Source organism: Syngnathus typhle, linkage group LG13, assembly GCF_033458585.1.
Source record: "Syngnathus typhle isolate RoL2023-S1 ecotype Sweden linkage group LG13, RoL_Styp_1.0, whole genome shotgun sequence".
Taxonomy (NCBI): Eukaryota; Metazoa; Chordata; class Actinopteri; order Syngnathiformes; family Syngnathidae; genus Syngnathus; species Syngnathus typhle.
The window spans coordinates 4,649,371-4,665,520 of NC_083750.1; the positions used below are offsets into that span (position 1 = coordinate 4,649,371).

At 39.0% G+C, this 16,150-nt stretch overlaps 1 protein-coding gene across 1 annotated transcript; it reads left to right on the forward strand.

Moving 5' to 3' along the window:
• Nucleotides 1-1,948: 1,948 nt before the first annotated feature.
• Nucleotides 1,949-15,543, forward strand: LOC133165500 (solute carrier family 25 member 36-A-like). Its single transcript, XM_061295208.1, has 7 exons — nucleotides 1,949-2,386; nucleotides 3,958-4,122; nucleotides 5,660-5,737; nucleotides 7,052-7,152; nucleotides 11,936-12,002; nucleotides 12,088-12,377; nucleotides 12,464-15,543. The coding sequence occupies exons 1-7, from the start codon at nucleotides 2,346-2,348 to the stop codon at nucleotides 12,655-12,657; spliced, it is 936 nt and encodes a 311-aa protein (XP_061151192.1). The 5' UTR covers nucleotides 1,949-2,345; the 3' UTR covers nucleotides 12,658-15,543.
• Nucleotides 15,544-16,150: the final 607 nt, after the last annotated feature.

Sequence of the window (16,150 nt, forward strand, 5' to 3'; positions counted from 1 at the left end):
GATCGTTCCCATGAGAAGCAAAGTAAAATAGTAAAAACCACTTGGATGCTCTGACATGGCTGCTGCCTATCTCTCTGTGTAGCTGCTTCTGCTCCACTTTTCAATGAACACCGAATCAAGGCATGTCTTAATGAAAATTAAAGCATACAACAATTAAAAACACACTGGTGCAGACCTTATATTTTCTTTCAATTTTATTCAATTGTAAACAAAAATTAAAACAGGAATAAATGAAAATAAAAATTAAGGCAACCTCATTATAATTAAATACAAGCGATCTGCTAATATATATACAGTACAGTAAATGAAACAAGGCTTGAACATAATAATTAACATGATTATGTTACAACATCGTTATTATATGTTATTAAAATATATGCTAAAGAATTAAAGTTTTTTCCAAATTTACCTTTGTTTTTAAATAACTGGAATGATAAGAACAGACTATAATCATTTCATTCACTTTCGTACCTTACACTACAATAATAATGATTAGAATGAATGATAGTTGCAGTCAGCATTGTAAAAATGATAAATCAATCAACCAAAGGAAGTGGTAGTGATTTGCATTTACAATACATTTGCATGTCAAGAATTCCTATAGTGAATCTGTGCTTATGCACATACAATGGCTCCTTTGTCATTCAATCAAGAGTTTTTGATCATGAGACTAACATTAACTTTGTAATTAAAGACATGACACGATAGAATGCGAATGCTGAAAACGTGCACATGACTCCAACTTGCGATACTCTGCTGTCAATTACAAAATTGTGAGGATCCATTCATGGGCATTATTGAATCAGCAACTAACCATTCTGAGCGTGAGTCAGCTGATGTGAAAGGTTAACGTAACACGTGAATTTATGTTGCTATTAACGGTCAGTTCAGTTAAAGTCAAAGTCAAAGTCTTAGTCTTTGACTTTAACACATGTAACAAGTTATGTTATTATTAGCATATGTATATTGTGTACTATTTCTTGTCACCGTGGGATGGTGGGAACGTAATTTCGATTTCTTTGTGTGTCTTGGCATGTGAGGAAATTGACAATAAAGCAGACTTTGACTTTGATATGTTAATATTATGTTTGTTTATTAGCACACCAGTGTCTAGATGTCAATATGCACTTTTTTAATAGTGATGCAACATCCGTCTGCTCGTCCATCCATCCATCCATCCATCCATCCATCCATCCATCCATCCATCCATCCATCCATCCATCCATCCATCCATCCATCCATCCATCCATCCATCCATCCATCCATCCATCCATCCATCCATCCATCCATCCATCCATCCATCCATCCATCCATCCATCCATCCATCCATCCATCCATACTCCCTGTCGCGTGATGACAATGTTTAGGAAATGTGGAGCCTACTTCACTTTAAACATGGCTTTCCTTTCCTATGTTCAAAAGGAAGCAGCTTTTCATCTCTTCCATTGAGTTTATCTACAATGACCTAAGGAAAGGTCAACATCAATTTTCTCTGTATAGCACATTTCACGTGGCAAGCATAAACTCAATGTGCTTCAGGATAAAAAGCTATATGGAAGTAAATGAAAATGCATAATAAAACAAACAATACAATAAGCTCGTACATTTTAGGAGACATTCCGAAGAATTCTTTTGTGGACCCTCATGCCACAGCTTGTGCGCCTCCTAAATCAGTGGTCGATTTCACAATGCAGATCCATGCAATGAAAGTGTTACCATTTCAAAGTGAATTGTTTTTCTTAAGAAATTGTGTCTAAATTATTTTATGTTATTTTTGCCTCAATTATAAATGCATCTGTTCTTCAAAGATGTAAACAAAAGATTACCCATTGGTTTAATAATTGAATTGTTGAGCATGTGAACGGTGCGTGATCAGGGCGTAGCATGAGTGACGTCAGTGAGCAATAGACCAATCGCCGACCGTGTTTCCCAGCCTATCGAAGTACAGTTAATACTATGAGCTCTGCCCTCTTGCCGCAGCAACCGAGGCAAAGGACAGAATCCGGACGAAGGAGTGGATGCCCCATATAAACGTGTGCTGGAGCGGACACTTGCTCTCAAACGAAGACACTGCGTTGGCTTGCATCATCTTCTGTGCTGCAGTTCGGAAAACGAAACTAGCTGCTCGCGCCGAGAAAAGACACAACGAAGCAGAGAGGGCCCGATCGGCGTTCGAGTCGCCTCACCGCTGGGTCATCATCAACAACCATCGTCGTTGTGTCCAATCTACGTGTGCATCCTCACGACGGCAAACAAATATCAACGAGTTCGGGACGGCAATCGGCAGCTTTTTTCCTCCTCTGCCGCAGCCCGGAGGTTTGCTGCCCTGCAGAGTATGCTAAATAATGAGCCAAAGGGACACATTGGTTCATTTGTTCGCCGGGGGGTGAGTTCCATAACATTTCATCATATCCGTGATAGTCGTTTAAGTCATGTCGTAACACAAGTATTAACTAATTAATGAGACTACTTTGAATTATTTACAGTCATCACGCTACTGCTTTTGCAGTGATGCGCTTAGTTCACTCGTTATGATTTAAAATTTACAGTAAGATAACAGTTTTGTTTCTTTAAATGGCTGCACTTCCGGCGTAAACAAAATAAAACGTATAAATCTTTTACTCTGAAAAATCTCTTGCAATTAGCTTGAATGGGAGTTAAGCTATTTTTTGTGAAATACTAACAGGACTAAATTCAGAGTTGTAGCTCTACGTTATAGGTCATAGAGGTGAGTAAATCTATCTATCTATCTATCTATCTATCTATCTATCTATCTATCTATCTATCTATCTATCTATCTATCTATCTATCTATCTATCTATCTATCTATCTATCTATCTATCTATCTGACATATTTTATTGTGATGTAAAGTCAATGTTATTACCTTCAATTAGCCGTTTTGCAGGTCTGACAACCATTTAAAACCTGTATCTCACTAAGTAGCAATGATTTGTTATAAAAACTGTTGACAAACTGTTGGCAAATGTCTGGCAATCGTCTTTGCGACCTTTTCTGACCTTGAATGAACGTGGCAAAAAAAAATTCAACATTCAGGCCTTGATCAGTGACAAACAAGAGTCTCAAGAGTGGCTATTGTTTTCCTTGGCTCATGCAAATCCATTGGAATTTAAAGATAATTTTATGACAAAGCAACTCGGAGGAGACTCCTCACATGGAAATGTAGCTTGAGGTAAGAGCAAAATGGGTTGGTTTTTTTGTACCCAGTGAGCTCACGCTCGCTGCACATGCAGCATTGCTCTGAAAACTAGGCTAAGGGTCACCGCTGCCTCTGCATGAATGTGGGTCGGCCCAGTGAAAGGTAAATATAGCTGGTGCTACTATGAAGAGAGTGCACTTTTTCTGCCAACTGCATTGAAGTTAGCACTCGAAACAGTTTTTTTTTATTCATGTGACCTCATTTCAATAACACTACTAGTTTCCGATTCGGTCGTGTGTAAGAAAACACATTTAAAGTTATTTGGTGAAAGCAGAGTGAATGAGTCAGAATTTCTCCGGTTAATATGAAGTTAGAATGTAAATAAGTCATTGAGATCTGTTTTATGTTTTTGATGCAGGATATTGTTTACTTCTTTGCTTATGGGTTCAGTTAAGGTCAGAGTAACTCGATCACTAGTTTATGTTACTCATTCTGTGTCTTACATCGATGCACATAAATAACAGTCCAAATCATCGTATGAGCTAATTTTGTCCCATTAGAATTAGTTTTTATTCAGCTGTGGTGTCTTCACATTAAACTGCATTATAAAATCCAGCACAATTACACGTGGAAGTTTACTTTAGACGTGTGCCTTGCTTATTACCTACTAACATGCCTAAGCAATTAAAACTTGTGGATCTTTCATTTGTCAGTTGTAGTTGAGTACACAATATTTATGTTTTCCGTCCCCATTGTCCTGCTTTATCTTTACAAAGTTTTCTTTCTGGTTTCTTTACAGATGTGGGGGTACAGTGGGGGCTATTTTGACGTGTCCTCTGGAAGTGGTGAAGACCAGACTGCAGTCCTCCTCAGTTACACTTTATATCTCCGAAGTCCAGCTCAGCACCGTAAACGGAGCCAGCGTCGCCCGTGTCGCTCCACCGGGACCTCTTCACTGTCTCAAGTAAGGATGATGATGTCACAAAATAAATGGGATGGCATAGAATGTGCCGAAAAGCATGGTTACAACTTTGAAATTGACAATTACAATAATGGACTAAAACGAGGCAGATTTTAGTTCCTATAAAGCATATTTATTAATATTGTAAGCCACTATAATATTTTGCACTTCTACGTAGCAATTGAATTTAGGGGAAAAGAAATCTCTAAACAAACAATGCTTGAATATAAATACAAATTAAGGTTATGACTCGTGAGTTCAATAGTTGTTTTTTTTTATCACTAATTAAACATATGAAAAATCACATTGCCATTTAATTAAGACTTTTGAGTGGCTTATGTTACCCCATGGTGATTTTGGAGCAAAGACTTTGACATTCATTAACTTATTGAGTAATCATTAACTGTAATTATATTCTCTGGTAACCACTTTACACTGTGGTCATGTTTAACAAATTATGTAATCGGTAATGATGTGTATACAAGGTTTCATCACCCAGATTAATTATTTCCCAACTGATGAATTTCTACTGTTGTTGTTTTTTTTGGGTCATAGATGTTTGCTTCTCAACACCACAATTTAACCCGCTATGTGAAACAAAGGCTTCCTTTACAAAACACTTTTTCCTTTATTCAGTAGCAACAGGCAGACCATTTTAGGTTACCTGGAGAATCTAAATGACAACACTTGCCCAACGTCAGCTCACTTGTGACCCTAATTGAGAAGTGATAAAAAAAAAATGTTTGGAATTTCAGAAATTTGCTGCGCAAGGTAATTGCTTTGCAGTTGAGCTTTGTTTTATTAGAGCCACAAATCTGTCACTTGTGCAGCAGCCACAAGTCTCACAACCACTGTTGTAGAGCTTACATAGCTGAGGACAGACGAGTGTAGTGATTGGTCGGGACGGGGGTAGGGGAAAAAAAAAAACTTGTGTTGAAGTAGGTCAACATGCAGCACCGTGAGAGGAAGCCTTGTTATTTTATGATTTTGGTTGTGTAACCGTGGGGAGCGATTTTATTCTCCAACGCTCTCATTGGGAAATGGTTTTATATCAACATAGGAGACTCGAAACACTTTTTCTAACCTGACTCGTGTACTGTAAAAATGAAAATCACGTTGAAGGTGCAACGTAAAAATCGGCAAAGTGGTTCTAATTTTTTTTACTTCAGTCTTTGAACTCCGGTGACGGTACCGAATGACTCGAGGGAGTCATCATCCTTTATTCAACTCTAAAGATCATCAGAGCAGCGGCACCTGCTACTATATTTATTTTGGGAGTCTCAGTATGTTGATCGTGGCTTTGTAAATATCCTCTTTTACACTATGTGAAAGGTCACGAGCAGTTTGCCCTACGAGTGATAATTTAGAGGTCGATCTGTCATCAACTGCGGCGCTAAATGCAATCGCGCAATTGTTTATCAATACTAAATGAACACATGTTATTTGCTCTGGTTGAATGTTTGGTATTTATGGTATGCTCTTCACATACATGTAAGGAAACCATGGAGTGCGTATAAGGTCAATTCTTATCTCTCTGCAGGTTGATTTTCGAGAAAGAGGGACTGCGATCCCTCTTTAGAGGACTGGGACCTAACCTTGTGGGCGTGGCACCTTCAAGGTATGATCACTAGTTAGCACAATTTAGCTCTGTTGTATTATAAGTCTGACGTCATCTTGAAGCATTACCAAAATAAGTGAGAGTGAACTGACAAAAGGTGCAGATATTTTGACTCAAGAGTGCATTTCTGAGTCACGGTTATTGCTCAATTTTTTTTGCGCAAGTCACTCGAATCCTTTGGCATATCCTTTTCCAAGCTTCTGGCTCCGAAACACGATGTTGGCAGCATATATGAGAGGCTGGCTAATCGGTTGGAATGCAGCAAAGTTCACTCTGTGATTAAAATGTCCTGCTTAGAAATTGTAAAAACGGAAATATATCTTCTCGCTCAGCCTGGCTAGTCATAGTTGCATAACAGTCTTGACAGTAGCCTATCAGAGTCTGTCAAAAAAACAGCAACAGAAGGTGCTGGCCAGCTGCGGCATGGCCGTCATGTGACGGTGGTTTTATCACACTGGGCAGTTCCTGTAATGAGGCAGTTGTTTTTGCATCTGACCCCTGACCCCATTCACTCACTGCTTCCTGTCTTAAGTTCCCATTCCCCTTGTTTGATATATTTTAAATATAGAAAGAATGATGGCCCAAAACTACATTGGACACTGTCAATTTTTCGCTTAGAGGAAAAATGTCAGAAGGCGTTACTTATAAGAATTGTAATTTTCTCCAAATAGCAGTTTTGCGGAAAAGTCATTGAAACTGTTGACAGGGGGATGATTGTGCAGATTTGTGTCAAGGCCGAACAATGTCAAAAGAAAACTATCTAGTTAGTTATAGTATTGCACGGATATTACTGTAGTGTGCTGCACATTTATTTGTTGCACAGCACATAGAGAAGCCGATTACGCCTACACGCAAATGCTACAGTACCCCACGAACTGAGTTTTGGTAGGGTTTGCTTCATCGCTCAAGGCAGTAGTCAGGTTGCAAATTATTTTGTCTACAGCAGAAAACAGCTCGCGTTATACATTACTTATTAAGTAGGAGACATACACATTCGGGTCAGCGTTATCGAGGAGGCCAGCATTTGTGCTCACGTTTCCAAAACAAGGACAGTAAAAGAGAGGTCGCTGGGTTTGAGTCCACCCAGCAGAAATGTTGATTAAATCCACTGAGATAATTTCCCCCCCCCCCACGTGCAGCTTCTATCTAGAGTTAAAATGCTTCTAAAGCTGATTATGTATTTCAGATGATGTATTACAATATAAGTATACTGATTAAAATAAATAAATAAATAAATAAATCTAAACACGTAAATCTAAAACCTGTGTGTCAACAACCTGCCTCCATTAAACCTCACCCTCTTATTTACCATAGGGCGATCTACTTTGCTGCCTATTCAACAGCCAAGGAGAAGCTGAATGGCGTGCTGGAGGCAGACTCCACCCAGGTGCACATGGTGTCTGCTGGGATGGCAGGTAACCAAGGGCCCCCCCCTCTTCCTTATGTCTGTCTGTCTGGATAGCTGGCTTCCTGTCAGTCAGCCTGCCTGAGAAGTATCTCTCGGTTAATAGACAGAGTATGATAGAATTACTCCCTCAATATTCACCAGATTAATTATTTCTCCTCATGCTAAATCATTCACCCCCCCCCCCCCTTTTCACCCCTCAATCATAAACATTCATCACAAATGTACACCTTCATTAATATTTAAAGAATGCTAAAGTTAATATTTATTGGATTTTACTTATATAAATATATAAGAGGTGTACCAGAAAGCACAATTTAAGACTCTCAGGATCATTCAAAAGTCTGGTAATTTGAAATTTAAAAAAAATATATGTATCGTTACTCTATTTTGTATCTAAAGACAAATCTGAAAAAGCATGTAAAAAAAAAAAAATCAAGTATAGTGGAACCTTAAAGATCAAACTGTTGCTTTTATACAACAGTTCGTTAGCCAACGCAAGCAGGTTTCTGATCCTCTTTGTACACCTCACGTGTCAATGTGTCATTTAATGACATGAGCACACTTGGTGGGTTGCAATGACATCTCCTGGCTTTTCTCCATACATTCGATATGCAGTATTACTTCCAATCAAATGTTATTTCTGGAAATATGTCCGGCCATGCGACACTATGTTTTAACAACCCACAGTTAAGTTAGCTATGTCTATTTTGAAAAGGTTAAATATAACTTTAGTGTACTAAAAAGTTAAAGACAACAAACTGTGCTTGCTAATTATACTTAATTGGATAAAAAAAAATTAAGCCACTGTAATATTATTGACAGTTTGTGGTTCTTCACCAACTACTACTGGGAATTCTAGTGGTACTAGTATCATGATTCAAATTGCTTTCGATATTAACACTGAGATTATGTCACACTGGATTTTCTGATATCTTGCATGGCATCATTATGGTCAGTTTCAAAGGCCTATTTTCCTCCAAATGTTTGACATTTGAGGTTCCACTGTGCCAACACTAGTTATTGTTACTGGAATCTGTATATCCTTTTTTCACCCAGATGGTACAACAGTAAATCAGTATGTGATGGCTTTGCTGGCTTCATTACTGGCTTAATTTAGTGCAACGCTGCATTGCGCTAGTACTAACAGCTACACTAATACGCAGTCTGTGTTTGGTGCTGCTAAACAAAAACAAAACAAAAAAAACACCACAAGGTCCTCGAAGTTTAGGTTGTGCTTTTTTAAAAAAAAAAAAAAATCACATCATTTCCTACTTTTTTGAACCATCACCCCCATTTTTTATTTCATTACTACTATTATTATTGTTTATTTATTGTTCATTTATTTATTTTACTTTGAGGCCTCTTGAGAGGGCTCTAAATGGTTTTGACATCCCAGTTGTTGCTTATACAATGTGGTCTGGGCCCCCTTCTTTGCTCTGTCTGTATAGAGGAGAGAGCACGGCCCCCAGTGGTCAACAGGGGCCCCTGGCACTCGGGCGGACACGTCAGGTAGCACCTCATTTCATTACACTGGTATGACGGTGATTTCAATTAGTATTGGTAAGCTCTGGCTTTTTAATGTAATGATTTTATGGCATTGCTTCTGGCAATGTTAGCTTCTGGTTTGTATTTTCCTCTGTTGCTTTCCCTTTAGCATTCTATTACCGCTGCGGTAATAATTAAGTAAAGTCACCTCTGAATAGACTATATATTTTTTTCTTGTTACGCTCAAAAGAAATGCTAACCTTGTCGCTTTAAAATTTTGCAACACTGCAACCGTTTTATGTTGAATCCACAAATGCACACTGGAAAGCGTCATGTGAGTGTGTTTATAGGAAGTTGGCAACATTGATCTGCCCAATCCTTCCCCTTGTCAAATTCCTCAAAAGATTTTGCCATGTTTGTGCCCATGTTTAAAGTCACCGTCTGACACATAACTTGATTTGAAGTCATAAGCTACAACAGATATACATTACAAATATCTTTTTGTAAAGTAACTTCGCAAAGCGAACCAACCCCCTGTGGGATTTTGCGTGCATGAAGACTTCCAAGTTTCACACACAGACATATATATCCCGTCTTGTTTTCAATTATAACCACATTGGCTCTTTTCGTAAAGTAGGTCAAACCACAGCGAAGGCTGTCATGCGCCTCTAGAAAGATCCATGTTGCATAAGCTCCAGCTTCATGTATAATTGAAAATGTATTACTAAAGTAATTAATACATTATTAAAACCTATGTTGCAACAATGTGCACAGTTCAGTTATGAGCATTGAGCTTTTAATTTTGAGCATTTAGTAATCTTCAACAAAAACTAGTCTGTGCTAAAATACTTTTGGTTTTTGATTGTCGTCATTCAATTTTACACAGCGCAAAACTCATAAATGGGAGGCAAAACAAAATACAGTAATTAACATAATAATCTGTGTAATAGCGGGACTACAAACCTGAAAACCTTTACCGTAATTTATTTGTTTATGTAGAGCTTTAAGGGGCGTCAGAGTTGGATTTAACCGTCATTATGTCATATCTCAAAAGTTGTCTTTTCTTTGTACTTGGCAAACGGACAAGGTTAGCATTTCCACTTTTAGCCCAGGAATTTTATGTAGCCTTTGCTTCCTGTGTTTTTTTAGCACAGTATATTACGCCGGAAGCTTAAGAATACTTCTGCTTTTTATTTGTTGTTCTCGGCCCGGGACTGGAGTTTTGATCCGGTTCCCCTCTTTTCCGTATCCATTGTCTTTGGCTCATTTAATAACAACGAATAAAAGGGAGGGATGAATTGGTCACAAAGTGGGAATCTAATACTGTAAATGTAAAGAACTAAATCAAATGGGAAGGGGATGGGGTTTGGAGTGGGGGAAAGATGGAACCCTCCATTTCCAAAACAAAAAACAAAAAGGGTTTTGGGTCGGGTGGGTGGATGTGACTGCTGCTTGTGTGTGACTGTGGTACAGAAAAGCCTGTGTCTATTTTAGGGCTTTACTGTAAAGCTTTCACCCCTGCGTGATTGGGTGGGACATCCCCGCCATCTGAGCCCCCCATATCTGCAGGCTACTAGCTGCAGCGGGGAGGAGCTGGAGGAGCTTTGCCCCTCCCCCGTGAGTACACGCCATAGACGCTACCTTCTACTTCTTCCCTCTTTTTGTCTTCTGTTTTCTCCTCCTCCTCCTCTTCTTTATGTTCTTCTCTTCAACCGACCTGCGTCATCATAGGGCTGTTGTACCGAGATGTTATCTGCTACTGAGCTCCCACTTGCTCTGCTCTTAGCTCTTCGATTACTGGCATCAACTGTTCTGCACTTCCAAATAGTACACACAATGGTCTGTTGATGCATTTTCAACTTCATTATGGACATGGGTTTTATGATAGCATACCTGGAAAGAGAGACAGATGATGCTTTTATATTTAGGAAATAAAAGTCAATTAGGGGTTGAACCAATACGTCCGAATTGACGCTTGAGTAGCGCTAATAACATGTTTTGATGTTTACAGAGGGTGAGTTTCAACTCATCCCTCTGCTAACGTCACCGGACTACAGCACTCTACACAGCAGCAAAATGTCCAGCCAACAACGCGATACTGTCGTCATACACTGGCCAAGAGTACAAAAATAAGATGGTTGTGAAAGAGCATCGGGGTTCGGCTTGCCAGCTTTGGCTATTCCGATCGCCATTAATCTTAAATGATTCATGTCGGCCTTGGCGGTGAGGAATGAGGGCATTGGCATCAAGTGAATATTCGTGCTTGGTACTTAATTGCCAAGTCTAATATTGCATGGACAACAACTGTGCCATTGAGAACTTTAATCGTCATCTGGATGGTCTCTTACGACACCATATGGATGATATATGTGGAAATATTTGACCAAAAATTAGACCCATAATGAAAGCACAAATGACATCAAAACGAAAATAAATACTAGATTATTGGGTGGTTTTTTTTTTGGGGGGGGGGTCAACATGTTCGTTGAAGGTTAAAACATGCTAGGCTAACACCAACGGTAATTACCGGAATGATTAGCATAATGCTGAGTTGTATTTCTACTAATTTGCTTTTATTTATTTATTACTTTACATCAAAAATATGTCCCAACTACGGCGCGGAAAAAAAAAAAACAACGTAAGGACAGCTGTACTTATTTGACTCGACTTTTGTCACATATCGACTTAAAAAAAAATCTTAAATCGTTCAGCCTCTACTTTCAACATTAGTCCTGTTGAACAATGGGGGTATCTCCTTCAAACCTAATCTTGTTTCTGTGTACTGTGTTCTGCTGTAGCAGGTTTTGTTGGCTGAACTTGTTACTGTTACAAGTGACTTGGCATACGTCTTAACCAACTAACTGCTAAATGTACCAGCGAGAGAAGACAAGCCAATGACATCACTAAGATGTTGTGTTGAGTTCTTTTGGGGGAGGGGGGGGGGGGACAAGAATAATAACTGTAAGAGACTGTATTTGTATGAACTTTACAAACTCTTTCACTAATGAAAAGTATTAGAAATTTCAAATTGGCATTATATAACACTATGGCATGAAGATAAATTAAAAGACGTACACATCTGCTGTATTCTTGCTTTGGCATTAGCCGTGAAGCACTTGAAATGAATATTTTCTGCATGTGTAGCAAAGATATACAATCTGTGCAACTCCATTTTTAAGACAATTAGTATTACAAAAGCAAATCCAGTGCTTTTGGTAGTGTCGTATAAACTGTGTTGGGGGATAATATCATGCGGTATTTCCAACGGACTCTATGTCTGTCTAATCTTAATTGCTCTTTTTTAGGGTTCACAGCCATCACAGCCACCAACCCCATTTGGCTGATAAAGACCCGCATGCAACTGGACTCCAGGTGAGGAGCTTTAACCAGCATTAAAAGCAGCAGTGGATATTGTTTTGTCCTAATGAGTTCCTTTTTGTTCTGGTCATGACCGCAGGAACCGGGGCGAACGCCGCATGAACGCCTTTGACTGCGTTCGGAGGGTATACCAGATGGACGGCTTGCGAGGTTTTTACAAGGGCATGTCGGCGTCATACGCAGGCATCTCCGAGACGGTTATCCATTTTGTCATCTATGAAAGCATCAAACGTAAGCTGCTACAGTCGAGGGCTCAAACCAGCATGGAAGGCGAGGAGGAGTCTGTTAAAGACGCCTCAGACTTTGTTGGCATGATGCTCGCTGCGGCCACTTCCAAGACCTGTGCCACCACCATTGCATATCCCCACGGTAATGAATCAAGGCTCTTTCTCACTTTATACGGCGATCACTTTTAATACTCATAAAAGCATCTTTATCCTACTCTCCAACCGCAGAGGTCATCCGCACAAGGCTACGAGAAGAGGGCACCAAGTACCGTTCCTTCTTCCAAACTCTGCTGACCGTACCCAAAGAGGAAGGTTACCGGGCGCTATACCGCGGCCTCACCACGCACCTTGTCAGACAGATTCCCAACACGGCCATCATGATGTGCACCTATGAAGTGGTTGTCTACCTGTTTGGCCGTTAGCTCCCATGGCTCTGCTCCTTCCACTGTGTACAGACTCAAAAAAACCTAAGCCTTTTGCTGAGAAGTAAATGAAGACCAAAGGAAAAGCGAAGAAGTTGAAATGGACCAGAAAGTACAGCCAAGTTATTTATGAAACAACCCCTTGGTATCATTTCAACCTCTAGACTGCTAGTTCCTATCCTGAGGTTATCTGAAAAGAGAGATTGCTGAATGTTGCCTTGGATAAGAGATGTGTCGCCTGAACAAAAGGAGAACAGAGCACAATTCAGTGGCCTTAAGTGTTGATTCTACGAATGATATGCGAATCGCCGCTTTTCATTCCTGTCGAGAACATTTCGGAAGGGCGAATGTTTGAACTGCAGTTTGCAGGAAAGGTGACAACAAAATATGTGCACGGTTTGGGATTCGCAAATCCTCTTATTCAAAGATTTTTTAGTTTTTGAATTTATTTTGTAATTTCCCGAACCCATTTGCTCTTTTTGTTCCCATGTGCAGTGGTGTCTTGAGAAAGAGGGCATAAAAAATATCCCCATTATTATTAGACTGCATTGTTTTTAAATTGCATGATTTAAAGCCTCCACACTGAAAACTTTCTTTTAGTCAACAGAGGGTCTACAACAAATGTGGACCAATTTAAAATGACACAATGAACTACTACACCTCACCTCAGAAATAGCCAATTTGAATTATGATCCGACAAGGTGTCTACATCCTAGCCATATGCTAATGTCCATAATCAGAAGATTACATTATTGAGGCCAGATTGCTGAAAAGTGAATTGAGTTCAATGTCACTTCAATTTCTTGTCACAGCAATAAAATCCACCAAACGATAGCCTTCCTCTCGAAAAACTCAAGACACCACTATCTCGAAACCACCATCAAGGTAAGGAGTTTAACGTAGATAAAAGTAACGAGTTTGCTCTCGTCTCCTGTTGTCTTCAGGCAATTACAGCACAATCTATCCCCCTAATGGGGTGCCATTTCCTTGCAGATTTGAGAACAGGGTTCACTGTTGTATTTTGAAGAAGAAAAAAAGAAAAACAAAAAAATTAGCACTATATGCACATGTAGTCCAGTTTAAGAGAGTTGTAAGAGTTGTTGAACGTTTGTCCAAGGTTCAATGTCAGCGGAATGGTTACTTTTTGAAGGAGTATATTGCTTTTATCCCTACTCCCTTATCTTTACACATCAACGATGACTTCAAATATTCCCCTTGAAGCACTGGATCCCGCGGAAATACAAATACTACTTGAAATGGTCAATCACCTCGTAAAAGATGGGGGGGGGGGGCTAATTCAGACTTTCCTTTTCGTTTGGTTTTGTTTGGCTTTGCCTCTGTGATCCAGTGCCTCGTCGTGACATTAAGATCTGAGTTCGAGGCCAAGTTGAATTCTTTATGAGTCAAAAAGTACCAAAATGACCTGTCACCCAAAATCAAATGAGAAAATAGTTTATCCCGCCAGAACCCAAATAGTGTAGATGTCGTGTGTTTACCACAGGCATCTGCAGCGTAGAATCTGCATGTGTAATAAATATCTACTAAAAGATTTCCCACCCTGACACTAACTTTTAATTTAGCGAGAGAGTGCGACTGGGAGTGTGGAAGGTCCTCTGTGCAAAATGCAGAGGTGCCATTTCCTCTGCCGCCTCACTTCTTCCTTCCTTTGGCTTCCATCCGAGCCCATAACATGCACTTTTGTGGCCTTTTTAAGGCTTGTGCTTTGCATTTTATTGTGTGGACACTTGAGTTGTGTACATTGTAAAAGAAGACAAAAATGTATATTAAAAAAAAAAAAAAAAGTATTTTGCGCTACTGCTCTTATAGCAAATATATTGTACAGTATTGAGTTCTCTGTAGTTGCGATTCATACCCTGTTTTGTGTGTGTGTGTGTGTGTATAATAAGAATACTGTATATGCATATCGTTTTTTTCCCCCTCCCAATTTTGTGCAATTGACATCAATTGTGTTTGAATGATTTCTTTTCTTTTTTGTTTTTAACGCTAAGCATTAATACTTCATGCTGCAGGGCAATTACTTTCAGTCACATTTTCAGCCGATTTTGTTTTCATGGGAGTAATTTCTTTCTCAGTAATGCTGGAATGTCATAATTTGTGTTGTTTACATACTTATGTTGGAGTCTGAGCTATAACGCTTATTCGAAAGTGTTATATACATTGTGAATGTTGAAAAAGTTGTGTAATTCCTTCAAATTAATTTAAGATGTTCTAGGGATGCGAAAACTGTTCTTCAAAATGATTATCCTTAATTAACCAGACCATATTCTCCCATAGGTAAAAACAAAGTAGGCACGGCATCATGCAAAAAAAAAAAAGAAGCTTTTCTTCACTTCATAGATTGCCCATATCCCTTGAAAACAGAAATGCAAGGAACCAAACTTATTTATGCATGATTTCCCGTGAGTACTATTCAACATTTACTGCAGTATTGTTACAGAGGTGAGCAAAGCCCTTCATTGTTACTTGGAATTATTTTTAATTTTCTCTCTGCTGACATGTGTTAGGGTTAACAGTTGCAAAGTTAACAACAGACAAAAAAAACCCTTTTTTTTTTCTTTTTTTTTTTTTTTAAACATTCATGTGTTCATCAACGACACTAATAGAGTTTGTCTTTTGCTCCGTTGTAGTATAATACTATGAAGGTCAGTTAACAAAATGTGACATACACAAACTGGACACGTGAATTTTCATATTTTATTTGAAATTCTGTTTCATTTCCATGTATGCAATTGAACGGTATCACCTGTATTTGTGGACAGGGTGCTAAAGATGTTTTTTTTGGGGGGGGTAGCCCAATCACTGTTTTTGTTTGTTTGTTTTTTGTTACTAAAACGAAAGAAAATAAAGATGATTGTGAAAAGAAAAGCTTTGTTGTTGTCATTGGACACAGTGTCAACATAAATTAATGCTCACCCCCTTTGTAAGATAAGACTACTTTTCAGTATACGTACACTAGATTTTATTTTAAACTCGTATGGTAGTATTCTTTAGAACTATTTGTGCTAAGAATTCATATCTGTGTACTCATCGTATTGTTACAAAATTGCCACGTGTGTGTGTGTGTGCGTGTGTGTGTGTGTTTGTGTGGCTAGTAATTAGACAACATTGAGGTCCTTGCAGCTAGTGTATTTACCGAATATCGCCACTAAGGGGAGACCGACTTCTTTTGTCTACTTTTTTGCTCCCTATTTTTTTAATTCAGAGTTTGCGCTCTAAGTTATAGGTCATATGGGTGTGAATACATCTATCTATCTATCTATCTATCCATCCATCCATCCATCCATCCATCCATCCATCCATCCATCCATCCATCCATCCATCCATCCATCCATCCATCCATCCATCCATCCATCCATCCATCCATCCATCCATCCATCCATCCGATACTTGAGTATTTTTTTAATATTATGCTAATTAACCAACTCAATTAACTCTTACTGAAATAATTTGTTAGGGTCTACCTTTCCTTTTT